General features: G+C 40.0%; 1 protein-coding gene across 1 annotated transcript in view; it reads left to right on the forward strand.

Moving 5' to 3' along the window:
- FAF1 (Fas associated factor 1) overlaps positions 1-14,997 on the forward strand; it is a 488,997-nt gene that overhangs the window by 441,158 nt on the left and 32,842 nt on the right. The window contains exons 19-20 of the mRNA XM_027108597.1: positions 726-803; positions 4,521-4,736. Coding sequence (XP_026964398.1) covers positions 726-803; positions 4,521-4,736 — 294 coding nt within the window. The remainder of the gene's footprint in view (positions 1-725; positions 804-4,520; positions 4,737-14,997) is intronic.

Consider the following 14,997-nt stretch of genomic DNA (forward strand, 5'->3'; position numbering starts at 1 on the left):
ATTTAATGCTTCTTGAGCATTAAATGCTTCTGTACTGGGCATTGAAGGAGAGGAAAATGAATAAGCCACTCTTTCTGCCTTCAAAAGAAGGCTCACATTGTGCTGCAGAGTAGATTCAGTCAAGAGCACAGATAGCTGGAACACTTAGGCAAGGATCCTAAATGTTGTAAGGGAAGCACTGAGTTCTGTGAGAGTTCAATGAACTGGATTTTCAGTGGAAAGTTTTTTCCAGCTTTTTTCGAGAGCCAAGAAATGGGAATGTACTAGGCGGGGTTTCATAGAAGAGATTGTATATTTGAACTGGATAGAGAAAGGTGGGTAGGAGAGGAAGTAATGTATGCTAGCAGCAAGGAGCCAGAAAGCATGGGTTCAAGATAGAGGCTGATGTGAATAGAGTTTTGATATTTGGGTACAGGGGAGGTGGCAGAAAAGACCAGAAAGGAAGACCAGAGAAAGGTCTGAAGGATCTTGAATGCTACACTACCCAGAGCTACCTAAATGTTTGAATAGGAACCCACCATGATCATAGAGGTATGCTTTGTTGTTGCTTTTATTTCCATCCTTGTTCCAGAGAGAAACACTTTCATTACCACAGTGTACCTCTGGGCCATGCTGAAAATGAACTTTTTTTCTTTTCTTTTTCTTTCTCTTTTATTTCTTTTCTTTTTTAAAAAAAGTAGGCCAGTGTTTATTAAGTGTTGGCTTCCTTTCTCTTTTATCAACAGAGGGAAGCTCATGAGAGAGAGATGGCAGAACAGTTTCGTTTGGAACAGATTCGCAAAGAACAAGAAGAGGAACGTGAGGTAGAGCATAATTTTTAGAAAAGTTATTCAAATGCTAGGTCTATTTCCATTGCATTTGATACTAAGGATGTTAATATTTCCTACAACTTACTTCTTTCCACTTTTCCCAGATTCATTTTGATATGGAAGACTAATTTTCTTTAGAAGAATCATTCCCAATCTATTGTGTTGAACTCTTAGAAAACTTGAACTTGTACTAGATTCATGGTTTTCTATTCTTTCCAATTCCTCTCCCCTTTCTTGCCTGACAAATATTCCCATCCTTCCTAAATATTGTCTCACCCAAAAAACACAAAGACTGTATATCCTCCCCTTTTCCCAGGCTTTACTTTACCCACCAAAAGACACTGGGAGTTACTTCTGCAACATCTTTCACTGGGCCCCTATATGTGAGAAATCCATTTAGCTTGGCTGATTTTTTTCCACCCTGAGTTCAGGTCATGTCTGTGACAATATAGAGAATTTTTTCATTCACTCATTTGGCAAATATTTTTTTGACTACTTAGTGTGTGTCCAAAATCTGTTAGGAAGTAGGGATACAGATGTGGGCCCTCTGCTCCAGGAGTTCATAGTCTTGTAAAAATAGAATTACATACTATATATAAAAGTCATTATAGAGATTTACCTAAAGTGCAATGGGAAAAAAGAGAAAGGGTGTCAAATGACTTCCTAGTATGACTCACAAAAAACGGCTTTTAGAACTTTTTTCTAGACATAGGATTAATGGCAAAATTCACTTATAAATAGAGGAAGCCATCTAACAAGTGATAGAAAGACCTGGAGGGCCCTAACTTGGGCTGATGAAAACTTCATTAGTCATCACTCCTGGTCAGAGGATGCCACCTCGTAACTTATTCAACAAATTTTTTTAATTAAAGTATAGTTGGTTTACAATGTTGTGCTAGTTTCAGGTGTACAGCAAAGTTATTCAGATATATATATATATATTATATATATATATGCTATACAGTAAATCCTTGTTGTTTATTTTATACATAGTAGGGTATGTCTGTTAATCCCATACTCCTAATTTATCCCTCCCCACCTCTAACCCCCTATGGTAACCATAATATTTGTCTTTCTTGGTCTGACTTACTTCACTTAGTATGATCATCTTTAGGTCTATCCATGTTGCTGCAAATGGCAATATTTCATTCTTTTTTATGGCTGAGTAATATTCCATTGTATATATGTAGCACATATTTTTTATCCATTCATCTGTTGATGGACACTTAAGTTGCTTCCATGACTTGGCTGTTGTAAATAGTGCTGCTATGAGCATTGGGGTGCATGTATCTTTTCAAATTAGAGTTTTCGTCTTTTCCAGATATATACCCGGGAGTAGGATTGCTAGATCATATGGTAGTTCTAGTTTTAGTTTTTAAAGAAACCTCCATACTGTTCTCCATAATGGCTGCACCAATTTACATTCCCACTCTCCCAGTGTAGGAGAGTTCCCTTTTCTCTACACCCTCTCCAGTATCAGTAAATGATTTTTGAGCAAGAACTATGCTAGGCACTGAAAGAGAAACAAAGGATAGTAAGACATTTTCTGCCTGCAAAGAGAGATTACATCTTGTAGGGAAGATACAACGTGTCTACAAGTAACAGCAAATCAAGGAAAAACGTGCTAAATAACGTAACAGAAATAGAAGCAAAATACTTAGAGTTCAGGGGCAAAGTAAAAATCTTTCACAGCTTTTGGAATTCAGTCAACACTACAGAAGAACTGATATTTGAGCCAGGTCTTGAGAGATGTGTAAGATTTCACTGTTTGGAAATCAGAGTTTATTCATGTTCAAACACTTATCAAGTGCCTATCACACAAGTACGAAATACTATGCCTGACAAACTCTAGTATCTGTCCATGCTGAGGACTCTCAGTAATGGAAGGTAGAAAATATTTTGTTGAACATCTTCTGTGTATCAACTACTCTGCTACCTGCTTTACCTATGCTTACTCATTGACCATTAAAACAAGCTACAAGGGAAGAGATTTCTCTTTTTTTTTTAAAATTATTTTTATTTATTTATTTTTGGCTGTGTTGGGTCTTCGTTGCTGTGCACGGGCTTTCTCTAGTTGCAGCAGGCAGGGGCTACTCTTCGTTGCAGTGTGCAGGCTTCTCATTGCTGTGGCTTCTCTTGTTGTGGAGCACAAGCTCTAGGTGCACGGGCTTCAGTAGTTGTGGCTCGGGCTTTAAAGCGCAGGCTCACTAGTTGTGGCGCAGGGGCTTAGTTGCTCCGCAGCATGGGGGATCTTCCCGGACCAGGGCTCAAACCCATGTCCCCTGCATTGGCAGGTGGATTCTTAACCACTGCGCCACCAGGGAAGACCCAGTTAACTTATTTTTATTTTCCTTTTGAATGATATAACAATTTTAAGGCTATGAATTTCCTCTGAGCACTGCTTTAAATGAATCCCAGAGATTCCAATATGAATATGAAATTTCAACAATTGTTTTCTAGATATTCTGTAGTTTTTATTATATTTCCCCTTTTACCTGAGAGTTGTTTAATAGGGTTTTTGTTGTTGTTTTTTCTCCAAAGGGAGTGTCACCAACTTTGAAAATTGTGTTGAGATTTTAGAGAACATATATCCCAATTTCTCTCACTCATGTTAATTGGGGGAAATTTTTGTTTTCCCTATTGATGAAAATTGGGAACATGGAAATGTGAAAGTAACCAGGAACACAATATAACTGTGAAGCTGCGCATGCTAATACCAGGCTTACATGTCTAAGGAACCTGCCACAGTTCTAGGAACAAAAAGGTTTTAGTGAATTTCTGCCACAGGCAGGGACATCAGAGATCTTTAAACTCCTTCCACTGGAATATCTTGAATGTGAAACAACGTAATGCTAGATTGAGAACTAGAGCCCAACTCTAGCCATGAGATCTCCCAACAGTTTACCCCACCTGTTTGAGTCTGTGCCACATCTAGGTCCAGAAATGTGGACTTGGCCAAATCTCACAGCAGTTTAGTGGCAAAGCTGGAACTAGGACCATAGTCTCCTGCCCCCAATAAGCCTGATATTTTAATTTCTTTCCATTCCATTTTTTTATTGTAGCAAAATATATATAACAAAAATTTGCCTTTTTAACCCTTCTTAAGTACAGTTAAGTGGCATGAATTACATTCACAGTCTTGCAACCACGACCATTATTTCCAAACATTTTCATCAACCCAAACAGAGTCTTTCCTCCATTTTGTCGTTAATATATTATCCAGAATTCTACAAAATCTTCAGTCATTTCTACTTGGGAAATGTATGTTCTCTCTCTCTTTTGTGCACTCGCGCTCTCTCTCCCACTCTCTCTCCCTCTCTCTTTCTCCACCCCCATCTGTGTGTGTGTGTGTTCGCGTGCACACGCGTCTTTTGCAAATGCTTCTAATAGCCTTAATTCATGCCCTAGAAAGGAATCACAAATACCTGAGCCCTTCAGTAAAAAATAAATTACCTTTCTTCTCTGTGTAGTTACCTATCAATTTAATGTGTCATCAAGGTGGGATTTATTTTAATTAATTGCTTATTGGGCTAATATTAAGAAAATGAAAAACACATAATTCTGTTGTCCAAGCATTAGGCTTAGTTAATAAATGGGCAATAGCTTTTGATGAGTTTCTAGGAAGCAGCAGGTTTTTTCTCATCTCTCCCTCCCCCACCCCCCACAATTCCATCCATCAACAGTTTAACACCTGATTTTTGCCCTCTTTAGGCCATCAGACTCTCCTTAGAGCAGGCCCTGCCTCCAGAGCCAAAGGAAGAAAATGCTGAGCCTGTGAGCAAACTGCGGATCCGGACACCCAGTGGCGAGTTCCTCGAGCGGCGTTTCCTGGCCAGCAATAAGCTCCAGATCGTCTTTGATTTTGTAGCTTCCAAAGGATTTCCATGGGATGAATTCAAGTTACTGAGTACCTTTCCTAGGAGAGATGTAAGTTCCCATGCCTATCTCGGGAAGTGTGTCCAGATGGGAGATAGCCCATCATTAGGGCTGGACAAAGTAGTCCAAGAAAAGTGCCATGGCACAACTTACCACAAGACCACACACTCAGGAGTCCTTCTTTGTTCTGCACACCTTTCTCTCCTCAGCCTTTGGAGAAGGTATGGTTTCCCAGGCCAGCAGACATGTGCCTAGTAGCCTAGGTAAGAAATTAGGTACTAGGTCTTCCTTCCTAGTTGTTTCCCCTATTCCAGCACTCATACAGGCTTTCCCAAGATTTCATCTCTGTATACCTTAGGGTAGATCTGAGAATTATGTGCTTAACAGCTTAACAGTCAGATCAGGGTCAATGATTATAGGTTCGTGAACAAGTCATGCTAAACCAAGAGTATTTTGTGATTTGACAGTTCTTACTAGCCTGGGAAGTCAGGGAGGGTGAACTATATTCACTGTGTATCTGTATTTCAGCAAGGCTTTTGATAGTCTCTCATAGTATTCTGGGGAAAAATAGAGAGATGTAAATCGACAGGTAGCTTCATTGCTGATTAAATGGATGTGTCCAGAAACTGTTGACTAAGAGACTGCCCTCTCCCTGGAGGGAAACAAGAGGCTCTATATTTAATTCTTTATTACTCATCACACTTATTGGCAACTTAAATGAAGACGTTATCAGGTTTATGGATTATGAAAATAAGATTCAAGAAAGCCTTAAAATAGTGAAATAATAAGCAAAAATGAACCTAGAAAAATTTTACAGAAATATATAGACATAGAAAGAGATGCCTGCATAGGCTTAGAAAACCAATTGCTCAAGTTTGGGATGAAAGAATCCTGCTTTAGTAGAGGTTATTGTGGTTGAATTAAGCTGAATATACATTAATAATCTGTTGTGACTCCCAACAAAAAGCCAGCTGCATTTTTAGAGGTATAATCCCAACAAGAGAATAACAAGTCGTAGTCAACTGTTTACAAAGATAAACGACCCCTGAGTAGTCCTTAGACTCCATGCTGAAACTCTGTGCTGTCGCCTGAAGAAACAGGAGATTGGGAGTTCCCTGGCAATCCAGTGGTTAAGACTCCACGCTCCCAGTTCAGGATGCACAGGGTCGATCCCTGGCCGGGGAACTAAGATCCCACATGCCGCATGGCATGGCCAAAAAAAAAAAAAAGCAACAGGAGCTTATCTAGAACAGGACTGGAAGGAAGGGAAGGGAAGTGGAAATCATATCATTTGGGGAAATATTTTCCTCTAGAGAAGGCATGGCCATGGGAGATGTGATTTTTGTCTTCAGCTACTTGAAAGCCTGCAGTGAAAAAGAGGGATCTGATTTTGTGCAGCTTCAATGATAAAGTGGGACCAATAAGTTGAAAGTTATTGGGAGGCAAATTTGGCCCAATGTAAGAAAGCCACTTTCTAAGAAAAGAATATTTTGTGTTGTGAGGTAGTGATTTTTCTATTTTTGGAGATAACGAAGCACTACTGAATTATCACTTTTTTTATAGTAATGGATAAATAGGGAGAAGGAGTCACTCCTGGAGTTCCTACTTTATATGAAAAGGGGCTTAGACTAGCTTATCTCTAAGATACATTTTTTTTGGGGGGGTGGTATATAGTTGCTTTACAATGTTCTGTTAGTTTCTGTTGTACAATGAAGTGAATCGGCTACATGTGTACACATATCCCCTCCCTCCCACCCCCATCCCCAACCCATCCATCTAGGTCACCACAGAGCACCGAGCAGGCTCCCTGTGTTGTATAGCAGGTTCCCACTAGCTACCTGTTTTACACAGGGCAGTGCACATATGTCAATCCCAATCTCCCAGTTCATCCCCCCCGCCCGCCCTGTGTCCACACATCCACTCGCTACGTCTTTGTCTTCTTTATTCCTGCTGTGCAAATAGGTTCATCGATATCGTTTGTCTAGATTCCACATACATGCGTTAATATACGATACTTGTTTTTCTCTTTCTGACTTACTTCACTCTGTATGACAGACTCTAGATCCATCCACCTCACTACAAATAACTCAATTTCATTCCTTTTTATGGCTGAGTAATATTCCATTGTATATATGTGCCACATCTTCTTTATCCATTCCTCTGTCGATGGACACTTAGGTTGATTCCATGTCCTGGCTATTGTAAATAGTGCTGCAGTGAACATTGAGGTGCATGTGTCTTTTTGAATTATGGTTTTCTCAGGGTATATGCCCAGTAGTGGGATTGCTGGGTCATACTGTAGTTCTATTTTTAGTTCTTTAAGAACCCTCCATACTGTTCTCCATAGTGGCTGTATCAATTTACATCCCCACCAACAGTGCGAGAGGGTTCCCTTTCTCCCCACCCTCTCCAGCATTTATTGTTTGTAGATTTTTTGATGATGGCCATTCTGACCAGTGTGAGGTGATACTTCATTGTAGTTTAGATCTGCATTTCTCTAATAATTAGTGATGTTGAGCATCTTTTCATGTGCCTCTTGGCCATCTGTATGTCTTCTTTGAAGAAATGTCTATTTAGGTCTTCTGCCCATTTTTTTAATTCTGCTGTTTGTTTTTTTGATATTGAGCTTCATGAGCTGTTTGTATATTTTGGAGATTAATCCCTTGTCAATTGCTTCATTTGCACATATTTTTGCCCATTCTGAGGCTTGTCTTTTCATCTTGTTTATGGTTTTCTTTACTGTGCAGAAGCTTTTAAGTTTCACTAGGTCCCATTTGTTTATTTTTGTTTTTATTTTCATTACTCTAAGAGGTGGGTCAAAAATTATCTTGCTGTGAATTATGTCAAAGAGTTCTTATGTTTTCCTCTAAGAGTTTTGTTTTGTTTTGTTTTTTTAACTTATTTTATTTTGGCTGCATTGGGTCTTCATTGCTGCACGCGGACTTTTCTCTGGTTGCAGTGAGCAGGGGCTACTCTTCGTTGTGGTGTGCAGGCTTCTCATTGTGGTGGCTTCTCTTGTTGGGAGCACTGGCTCTAGGCACGCGGGCTTCAGTAGTTGTGGCGCACAGGCTTAGTTGCTCCACGGCATGTGGGATCTTCCCGTATCAGGGCTCGACCTATGACTCCTGCACTGGCGGGTGGATTCTTAACCACTGTGCCACCAGGGAAGCCCCCCTCTAAGAGTTCTATAGTGTCCAGTCTTACATTTAGGTCTTTAATCCACTTTTAGTTTATTTTTGGGTATGGTGTTAGGGAGTGTTCTAATTTCGTTCCTTTACATGTAGCTGTCCAGTTTTCCCAGCACTACTTATTGAAGAGACTGTCTTTTCTCCATTGTATATCCTTGCCTCCTTTGTCATAGATTAGTTGACCATAGGTGCGTGGGTTTATCTCTGGTCTTTCTATCCTGTTCCATTGATCTATATTTCTGTTTTTGTGCCAGTACCATATTGTCTTGATGACTGTAGCTTTGTAATACAGTCTGAAGTCAGGGAGTCTGATTTCTCCAGCTCCGTTGTTTTCCCTCAAGTTGCTTCAGCTATTCAGGGTCTTTTGTGTCTCCATACAAATTTTAAGATTTTTTGGTTCATAAAAAATCATTTCTGTAAAAAATACCATTGGTAGTTTGATACGGATTGCACTGAATCTGTAGATTGCTTTGGGTAGTATAGTCATTTTCATAGTATTGACTCTTCCAATCCAAGAACATGGTATATCTCTCCATCCGTCTGTGTCATCTTTGATTTCTTTCATCAGTGTCTTATACTTTTCTGAGTAGAGTTCTTTTACCTCCTTACGTAGGTTTATTCCTAGGTATTTAATTCTTTTTTGTTACAGTGGTAAATGGGAGTGTTTCCTTAATTTCTCTTTCTGATTTTTCATTGTTAGTGTATAGGAATGCAAGAGATTTCTGTGCATTAATTTTGTATAATGCAACTTTACCAAATTTATTGATTAGCTCTAGTAGTCTTCTGGTGGCATCTTTAGGATTATCTATGTATAGTATCATGTCATCTGCAAACAGTTTTACTTCTTCTTTTCCAATTTGTATTCCTTTTATTTATTTTTCTTCTGATTGCTGTGGCTAGGACTTCCAAGACTATGTTGAATAATACTGGCAAGAGTGGACATCCTTGCCTTGCTCCTGATCTTCGAGAAAATGCTTTCAGTTTTTCACCATTGAGAATGATGTTTACTGTGGGTTTGTTGTATATGGCCTTTATTATGTTGAGGTAGGTTCCTTCTGTGTCCACTTTCTGTAGAGTTTTTATCATAAATAGTTTTGAATTCTGTCAGAAGCTTTTTATGCATCTATTCAGATGACCATATGGTTTTTATTCTTCAGTTTGTTAATATGGTGTATCACATTGATTGATTTGCATATATTAAAGAATCCTTGCATCCCTGGGATGAATCCCACTTGATCATGGTGTATGATCCTTGTAATGTGTTGTTGGATTCTGTTTGCTAGTATTTTGTTGAGGATTTTTGCATCTATATTCATGAGTGATATTGGCCTGTAATTTTCTTTTTTTTGTAGTATCTTTATCTGGTTTTGGTATCAGGGTGATAGTGGCCTCATAGAATGACTTTGGGAGTGTTCCTTCCTCTGCAATTTTTTTGGAAGAGTTTGAGAAGGATGGGTGTTAGCTCTTCTCTGAATGTTTGATAGAATTCACCTGTGAAGCCATCTGGTCCTGGACTTTTGTTTGTGGGAAGATTTTTAATCACAGTTTCAATTTCATTACTTGTGATTGGTCAGTTTACATGTTCTGTTTCTTCCTGGTTCAGTCTTGGAAGGTTATACCTCTCTAAGAATTTGTCCATTTCTTCCAGGTTGTCCATTTTATTGGCATAGAGTTGCTTGTAGTAGTCTCTTATGATGCTTTGTATTTCTGTGGTGTCCGTTGTAACTTCTTCTTTTTCATTTCTAATTTTATTGATTTGAGTCCTCTCCCTCTTTTTCCTGATGAGTCTGGCTAAAGGTTTTTCAGTTTTGTTTATCTTCTCAAGTAACCAGCTTTTAGGTGATTGATCTTTGCTATTGTTTTCTTTGTTTCTATTTCATTTATTTCTTCTCTGATCTTTATGATTTCTTTCCTTCTACCAACTTTGGGTTTTGTTTGTTCTTCTTTCTCTAGTTCCTTTAGGTGTAAGGTTAAATTGTTTATTTGAGGTTTTTCTTTTTTCCTGAGGTAGGATTGTATCTCTATAAACTTCCCTCTTAAAACTGCTTTTGCTGCATCCCATAGGTTTTGTTTTGGATCGTCGTGTTTTCATTGTGATTTGTCTCTAGTTATTTTTTGATTTCCTGTTTGATTTCTTCAGCAATCTCTTGGTTATTTAGTAATGTTATGTTTAGCCTCCATGTGTTTGTGTTTTTTACATTTTTTTCCTTGTAATTTATTTTTAATCTCATAGTGTTGTGGTCGAAAAAGATGCTTGATATGACTTCAATTTTCTTAAATTTACCACGGCTTGATTTTAGACCCAAGATGTGATCTATCCTGGAGAATGTTCCGTGTGCACTTGAGAAGAAAGTGTAATCTGCTGTTTTCAGATGGAATGTCCTATAAATATCAATTAAATCTATCTGGTCTGTTGTGTCATTTAAAGCTTGTGTTTCCTTGTCAATTTTCTGTCTGGATGATCTGTCCATTGGTGTAAATGAGGTGTTTAAGTCCCCAACTATTGTTGTGTTACTGTCGATTTCCTCTTTTAGAGCCATTAGCATTTGCCTTATGTTTTGAGGTGCTTCTGTGTTGGGTGCATATATATTTATAATTGTTTTATCTTCTTCTTGGATTGATCCCTTGATCATTATGTAATGTCCTTCCTTGTCTCTTGTAACATTCTTTATTTTAAAGTCTATTTTATCTGATATGAGTACTGCTACTCCACCTTTCTTTTGATTTCCATTTACATGGAATATCTTTTTCCATCCCCTCACTTTCAGTCTGTATGTACCCCTAGGTCTGAAGTGGGTCTCTTGTAGACAGCATATATGTGGGTCTTGTTTTTGTATGCATTCAGCAAGCCTGTGTCTTTTGGTTGGAGCATTTAATCCATTCACATTTAAGGTAATTATAGATATGTATGTTCCTATTACCATTTTCTTAATTGTTTTGGGTTTGTTTTTGTAGGTCCTTTTCTTCTCTTGTGCTTCCCACTTAGAGAACTTCCTTTAGCATTTGTTGTAGAGCTGGTTTGGTGGTGCTGAATTCTCTTAGTTTTTGCCTGTCTGTAAAGTTTTTGATTTCTCCATCGAATCTGAATGAGATCCTTGCTGGGTAGAGTAATCTTGGTTGTAGTTTCTTCCCTTTCATCACTTTAAATATATCATGCCTCTCCCTTCTGGCTTGTAGAGTTTCTGCTGAGAAATCAGCTGTTAACCTTATGGGAGTTCCCTTGTATGTTATTTGTCATTTTTCCCTTGTTGCTTTTAATGATTTTTCTTAGTCTTTAATTTTTGTCAGTTTGATTACTATGTGTCTCAGCATGTTTCTCCTTGAGTTTATCCTGCCTGGCACTCTCTGTGCTTCCTGGTCTTGGGTGGCTATTTCCTTTACCATGTTAGGGAACTTTTCGACTATAATCTCTTCACATATTTTCTCAGGTCCTTTCTCTCTCTCTTCTCCTTCTGGGACCGCTATAATGTGAATGTTGATGTGTTTAATGTTGTCCCAGAAGTCTCGTAGGCTGTCTTCATTTCTTTTCATTCTTTTTTCTTATTCTGTTCCACAGCAGTGAATTCCGCCATTCTGACTTCCAGGTCACTTATCCGTTCTTCTGCCTCAGTTATTCTGCCATTGATTCCTTCTAGTGTATTTTTCATTTCAGTTATTGTAATGTTCATCTCTGTTTGTTTGTTCTTTAATTCTTCTAGGTGTTTTTTCTTTAATTCTTCTAGGTCTTTGTTACCCATTTCTTGCATCTTCTCGATCTTTGCTCCATTCTTTTTCTGAGGTCCTGGTTCATCCTCAATATCATTATTCTGAATTCTTTTTCTGGAAGGTTGCCTATCGCCACTTCATTTAGTTGTTTTTCTCGGGTTTTGTCTTGTTTCTTCATTTGGTACATAGTTCTCTGCCTTTTCATTTTGTCTGTCTTTCTGTGAATTTGGTTTTCATTCCACAAGCTGGAGGATTGTAGTTCTTCTTGCTTCTGCTGTCTGCCCTCTGGTGGATGAGGCGATCTAAGAGGCTTGTGCAAACTTCCTGATGGGAGGGACTGGTGGTGGGTAGAGTTGGGTGGTGCTCTGTTGGGCAGAGCTCAGTAAAACTTTAATCCACTTGTCTGCTGATGGGTGGGGCTGAGTTCCCTCCCTGTTGGTTGTTTGGCCTGAGGCGACCCAACACTGGAGCCTACCAGCTCTTTGGTGGGGCTAATGGCGGACTCCAGGAGGGCTCACGCCAAGGAGTACTTCCCAGAACTTCTGCTGCCAGTGTCCTTGTCCCCGCGGTGAACCACAGCCAACCCCCACCTCTACAGGAGACCCTCCAACACTAACAGGTAGGTCTGGTTCAGTCTCCTGTGGGGTCACTACTCCTTCCTCTGGGTCCTGATGTGCACACTACTTTGCGTGTGCCCTCCAAGAGTGGAGTCTCTGTTTCCCCCAGTCCTGTCAAAGTTCTGCAATCAAATCCCGCTAGCCTTCAAAGTCTGATTCTCTGGGAATTCCTCCTGCCGTTGCCAGACCCCCAGGTTGGGAAGCCTGACGTGGGGCTCAGAACCTTCACACCAGTGGGTGGACTTCTGTGGTATAATTGTTCTCCAGTTTGTGAGTCAGACACACAGCGGTTATGGGATTTGATTTTATTGTGATTGTATCCCTCCTACCATCTCATTGCGGCTTCTCCTTTGTCTTTGGATGTGGGGTATCTTTTTTGGTGAGGTCCAGGGTCTTCCTGTTGATGATTGTTCAGCAGTTAGTTGTGATTCCGCTGCTCTCGCAAGAAGGAGTGAGTGCATGTCCTTCTACACCACCATCTTGAACCAATCTCCTGAGCTTGTCTTTTAATGCCCAGTCAAATGTCATCTCCTTTGGGAAGCCCTCCCCATCTCCCAAGCTCCTCACCTATGTACCCATTGCAGTTTATACATTCCTCTCTTATAGGACTTGTCCTATTTTTCTGTAATCATTTACAGAGACTGTCCATATCATGTTCATGTCTATCTCCCCTGAAGTTCCCAGCATGGTGCCTCACACATAAGTATTCAAGTTACTGTTGTCAAGTGTTAATGACCTCAGGTCTGATCCTAAATCCCTGATTCCAGAGTGAACTAGAGAGGCTGTTCCAAATGAGAACCGGTGCCCTAGGCCCACCCAGATTCCAGACCCAGGCCTAAACCCAGAGAGCCCACCCAGGACTCATTAGACCTCCTAGACCTAGGGGTGGGATGAGAGTTAATGGCCCTTCATCCTTCTCTGAATGCTCTTCCAAGTCTAATGACTAGTGTTTTTGCAAGGCTATTCTGTGACAGCCATCTGTGTCTGCAGGGATTAGGATCTAATTTGTAAAAGTCATCTTAAATTACAGCCAAACTAAAGACTGTTAAAAAGCACATCTTAAGACCTTGCCTTTTTAATAACAAATAACATAAGACTTAGCTCTAGGAGTCTTACTGTGTCTTTAGCCTTTTTTCCACAAAGCAGAGACTAGCTTCTCACCAAAGGACCTGTTAAACATTCTTCTGTGTCCCCACCCCCAAATCAAAACAGTACTTCATGTTAAGATTTCCCAACTGTCCAACTATTTACTAAATGTCTGCTGGGTATACCACTGAACTGAGTGCTGTGGGACAACCAAAATAGCAGCAGACACAGGCCTTCCTGGGAGAAGCTGATTGTCAGGATACTGAGAGCACTGTTATTTGTTAGTTTTGTTATGTTGTTTTCCATTTTGCTAATAACAGTTACTAAGAGGGGAAGTAATATTCATTTCAGAGCTACCGTCATTAAGCCCTACCTGGTGGGTATGTTAGAGCCATGTGAACATCATTGGCCCATTTGCCTTACTCCAGCATTGCCCTGGCAGTGAGGTAATGGAGTCTAAAAGCTGACCCCCCCACCCTACTACTTACCCTTTCTTGGAGTCAGAGTAAGGGGCCCCTCCAGCCCCAAATTTCCCTCTAGACCTGCAACTGTCTGGCACCACTCAGTGTGAAGTTGTCAGTATCTCCCAGCCTTCCTCTTCCCTTTTCTTTCCTCCTTGCTTTCCCACCGCTCCATCTTCTTTCCAATTCTATTTCACCCTTTTAACCCTCTCCCCCTTCTTTCCACTCTTCCCTCCTTTTTTTTCTTTGTTTTTTTAATCCCACAACTCTTCTCCTTCCTGCCTCCTCTCATTTCCTTCTTTTCTGTACTCATATCCACCTCATTCAGAGAAGCTCCACCTGCAATTGGAACATGAGGTCTTTCTATTTATCAAAGGAGTGCAGCCTACTGGGAAACATGGATGGTGATGGCAGTGAGCTTCAGGACTGGTGGCCTGTGTGCCTTGTCACTTACATAATCACACAGCCCCCATTCTTGCCCCAAGAACATCTCTTCCTCCAGATCTATAGCTGTGAACCCCCAAAACAGGCAAACATGCATGCAGAAATACATTATCAGACATTTTATATTCTAGAACAAAGAGGAACAGGAGAGTGAGTATAAACAAACTCCTAGCAGGGATTTTTACAAAGTACACCTTCAGTAAAGGTTTCTTTGAAAGAACTGGGAGGAAAGCCTTACAAAGTTAGGGTACACAGATTCCTTCCTCAGTCACCCATCCACTTTTGCTACGCTAAGCACCAAGCTAAGCACTATGCTCAGCACTGGGAACACAGTGCTGAAAAACAATGACATAGTTATTACCCTTGTCACACTTACAGTCTGTTTCCAGAAGCTACTGCTGGAAGACATTTGACTTCATTGATAATACAAGGATATCCTATTTGCCACCATAAGGAATTAGAAATAGGTTAATCTGCATGTCATGCTGGTATTCATTCTTTCATAGAGTAAAACATTTGCTGAGCAACCACATGGCCCACCTCCATACCAGACACTGATGATATAGAAATAAAAGGAATTGTTACTGGCCTTGAAGGGTTCACATTCTAGTAAAAACACACTTGTAAAGCAGATTGCATTACATATCATACCGACAGTTGGAAGGATAGGTAATTTCAGCCTGCAGTGATAAGACATTATAAAGGAAATGAATTTGACCTGAGCCTTTCACAGAGAGCTGTTGGGTGAATGGAAACAGAATAGCTTTGTTAAAAGTAAAAGTTTCAGTGGTACTTAGACCTGTATCTGAAT

The sequence above is a fragment of the Aethalodelphis obliquidens genome, unplaced genomic scaffold (assembly GCF_003676395.1).
Source record: "Aethalodelphis obliquidens isolate GAN/ISIS:26980383/991018 unplaced genomic scaffold, ASM367639v1 scaffold9, whole genome shotgun sequence".
Lineage (NCBI taxonomy): Eukaryota > Metazoa > Chordata > Mammalia > Artiodactyla > Delphinidae > Aethalodelphis > Aethalodelphis obliquidens.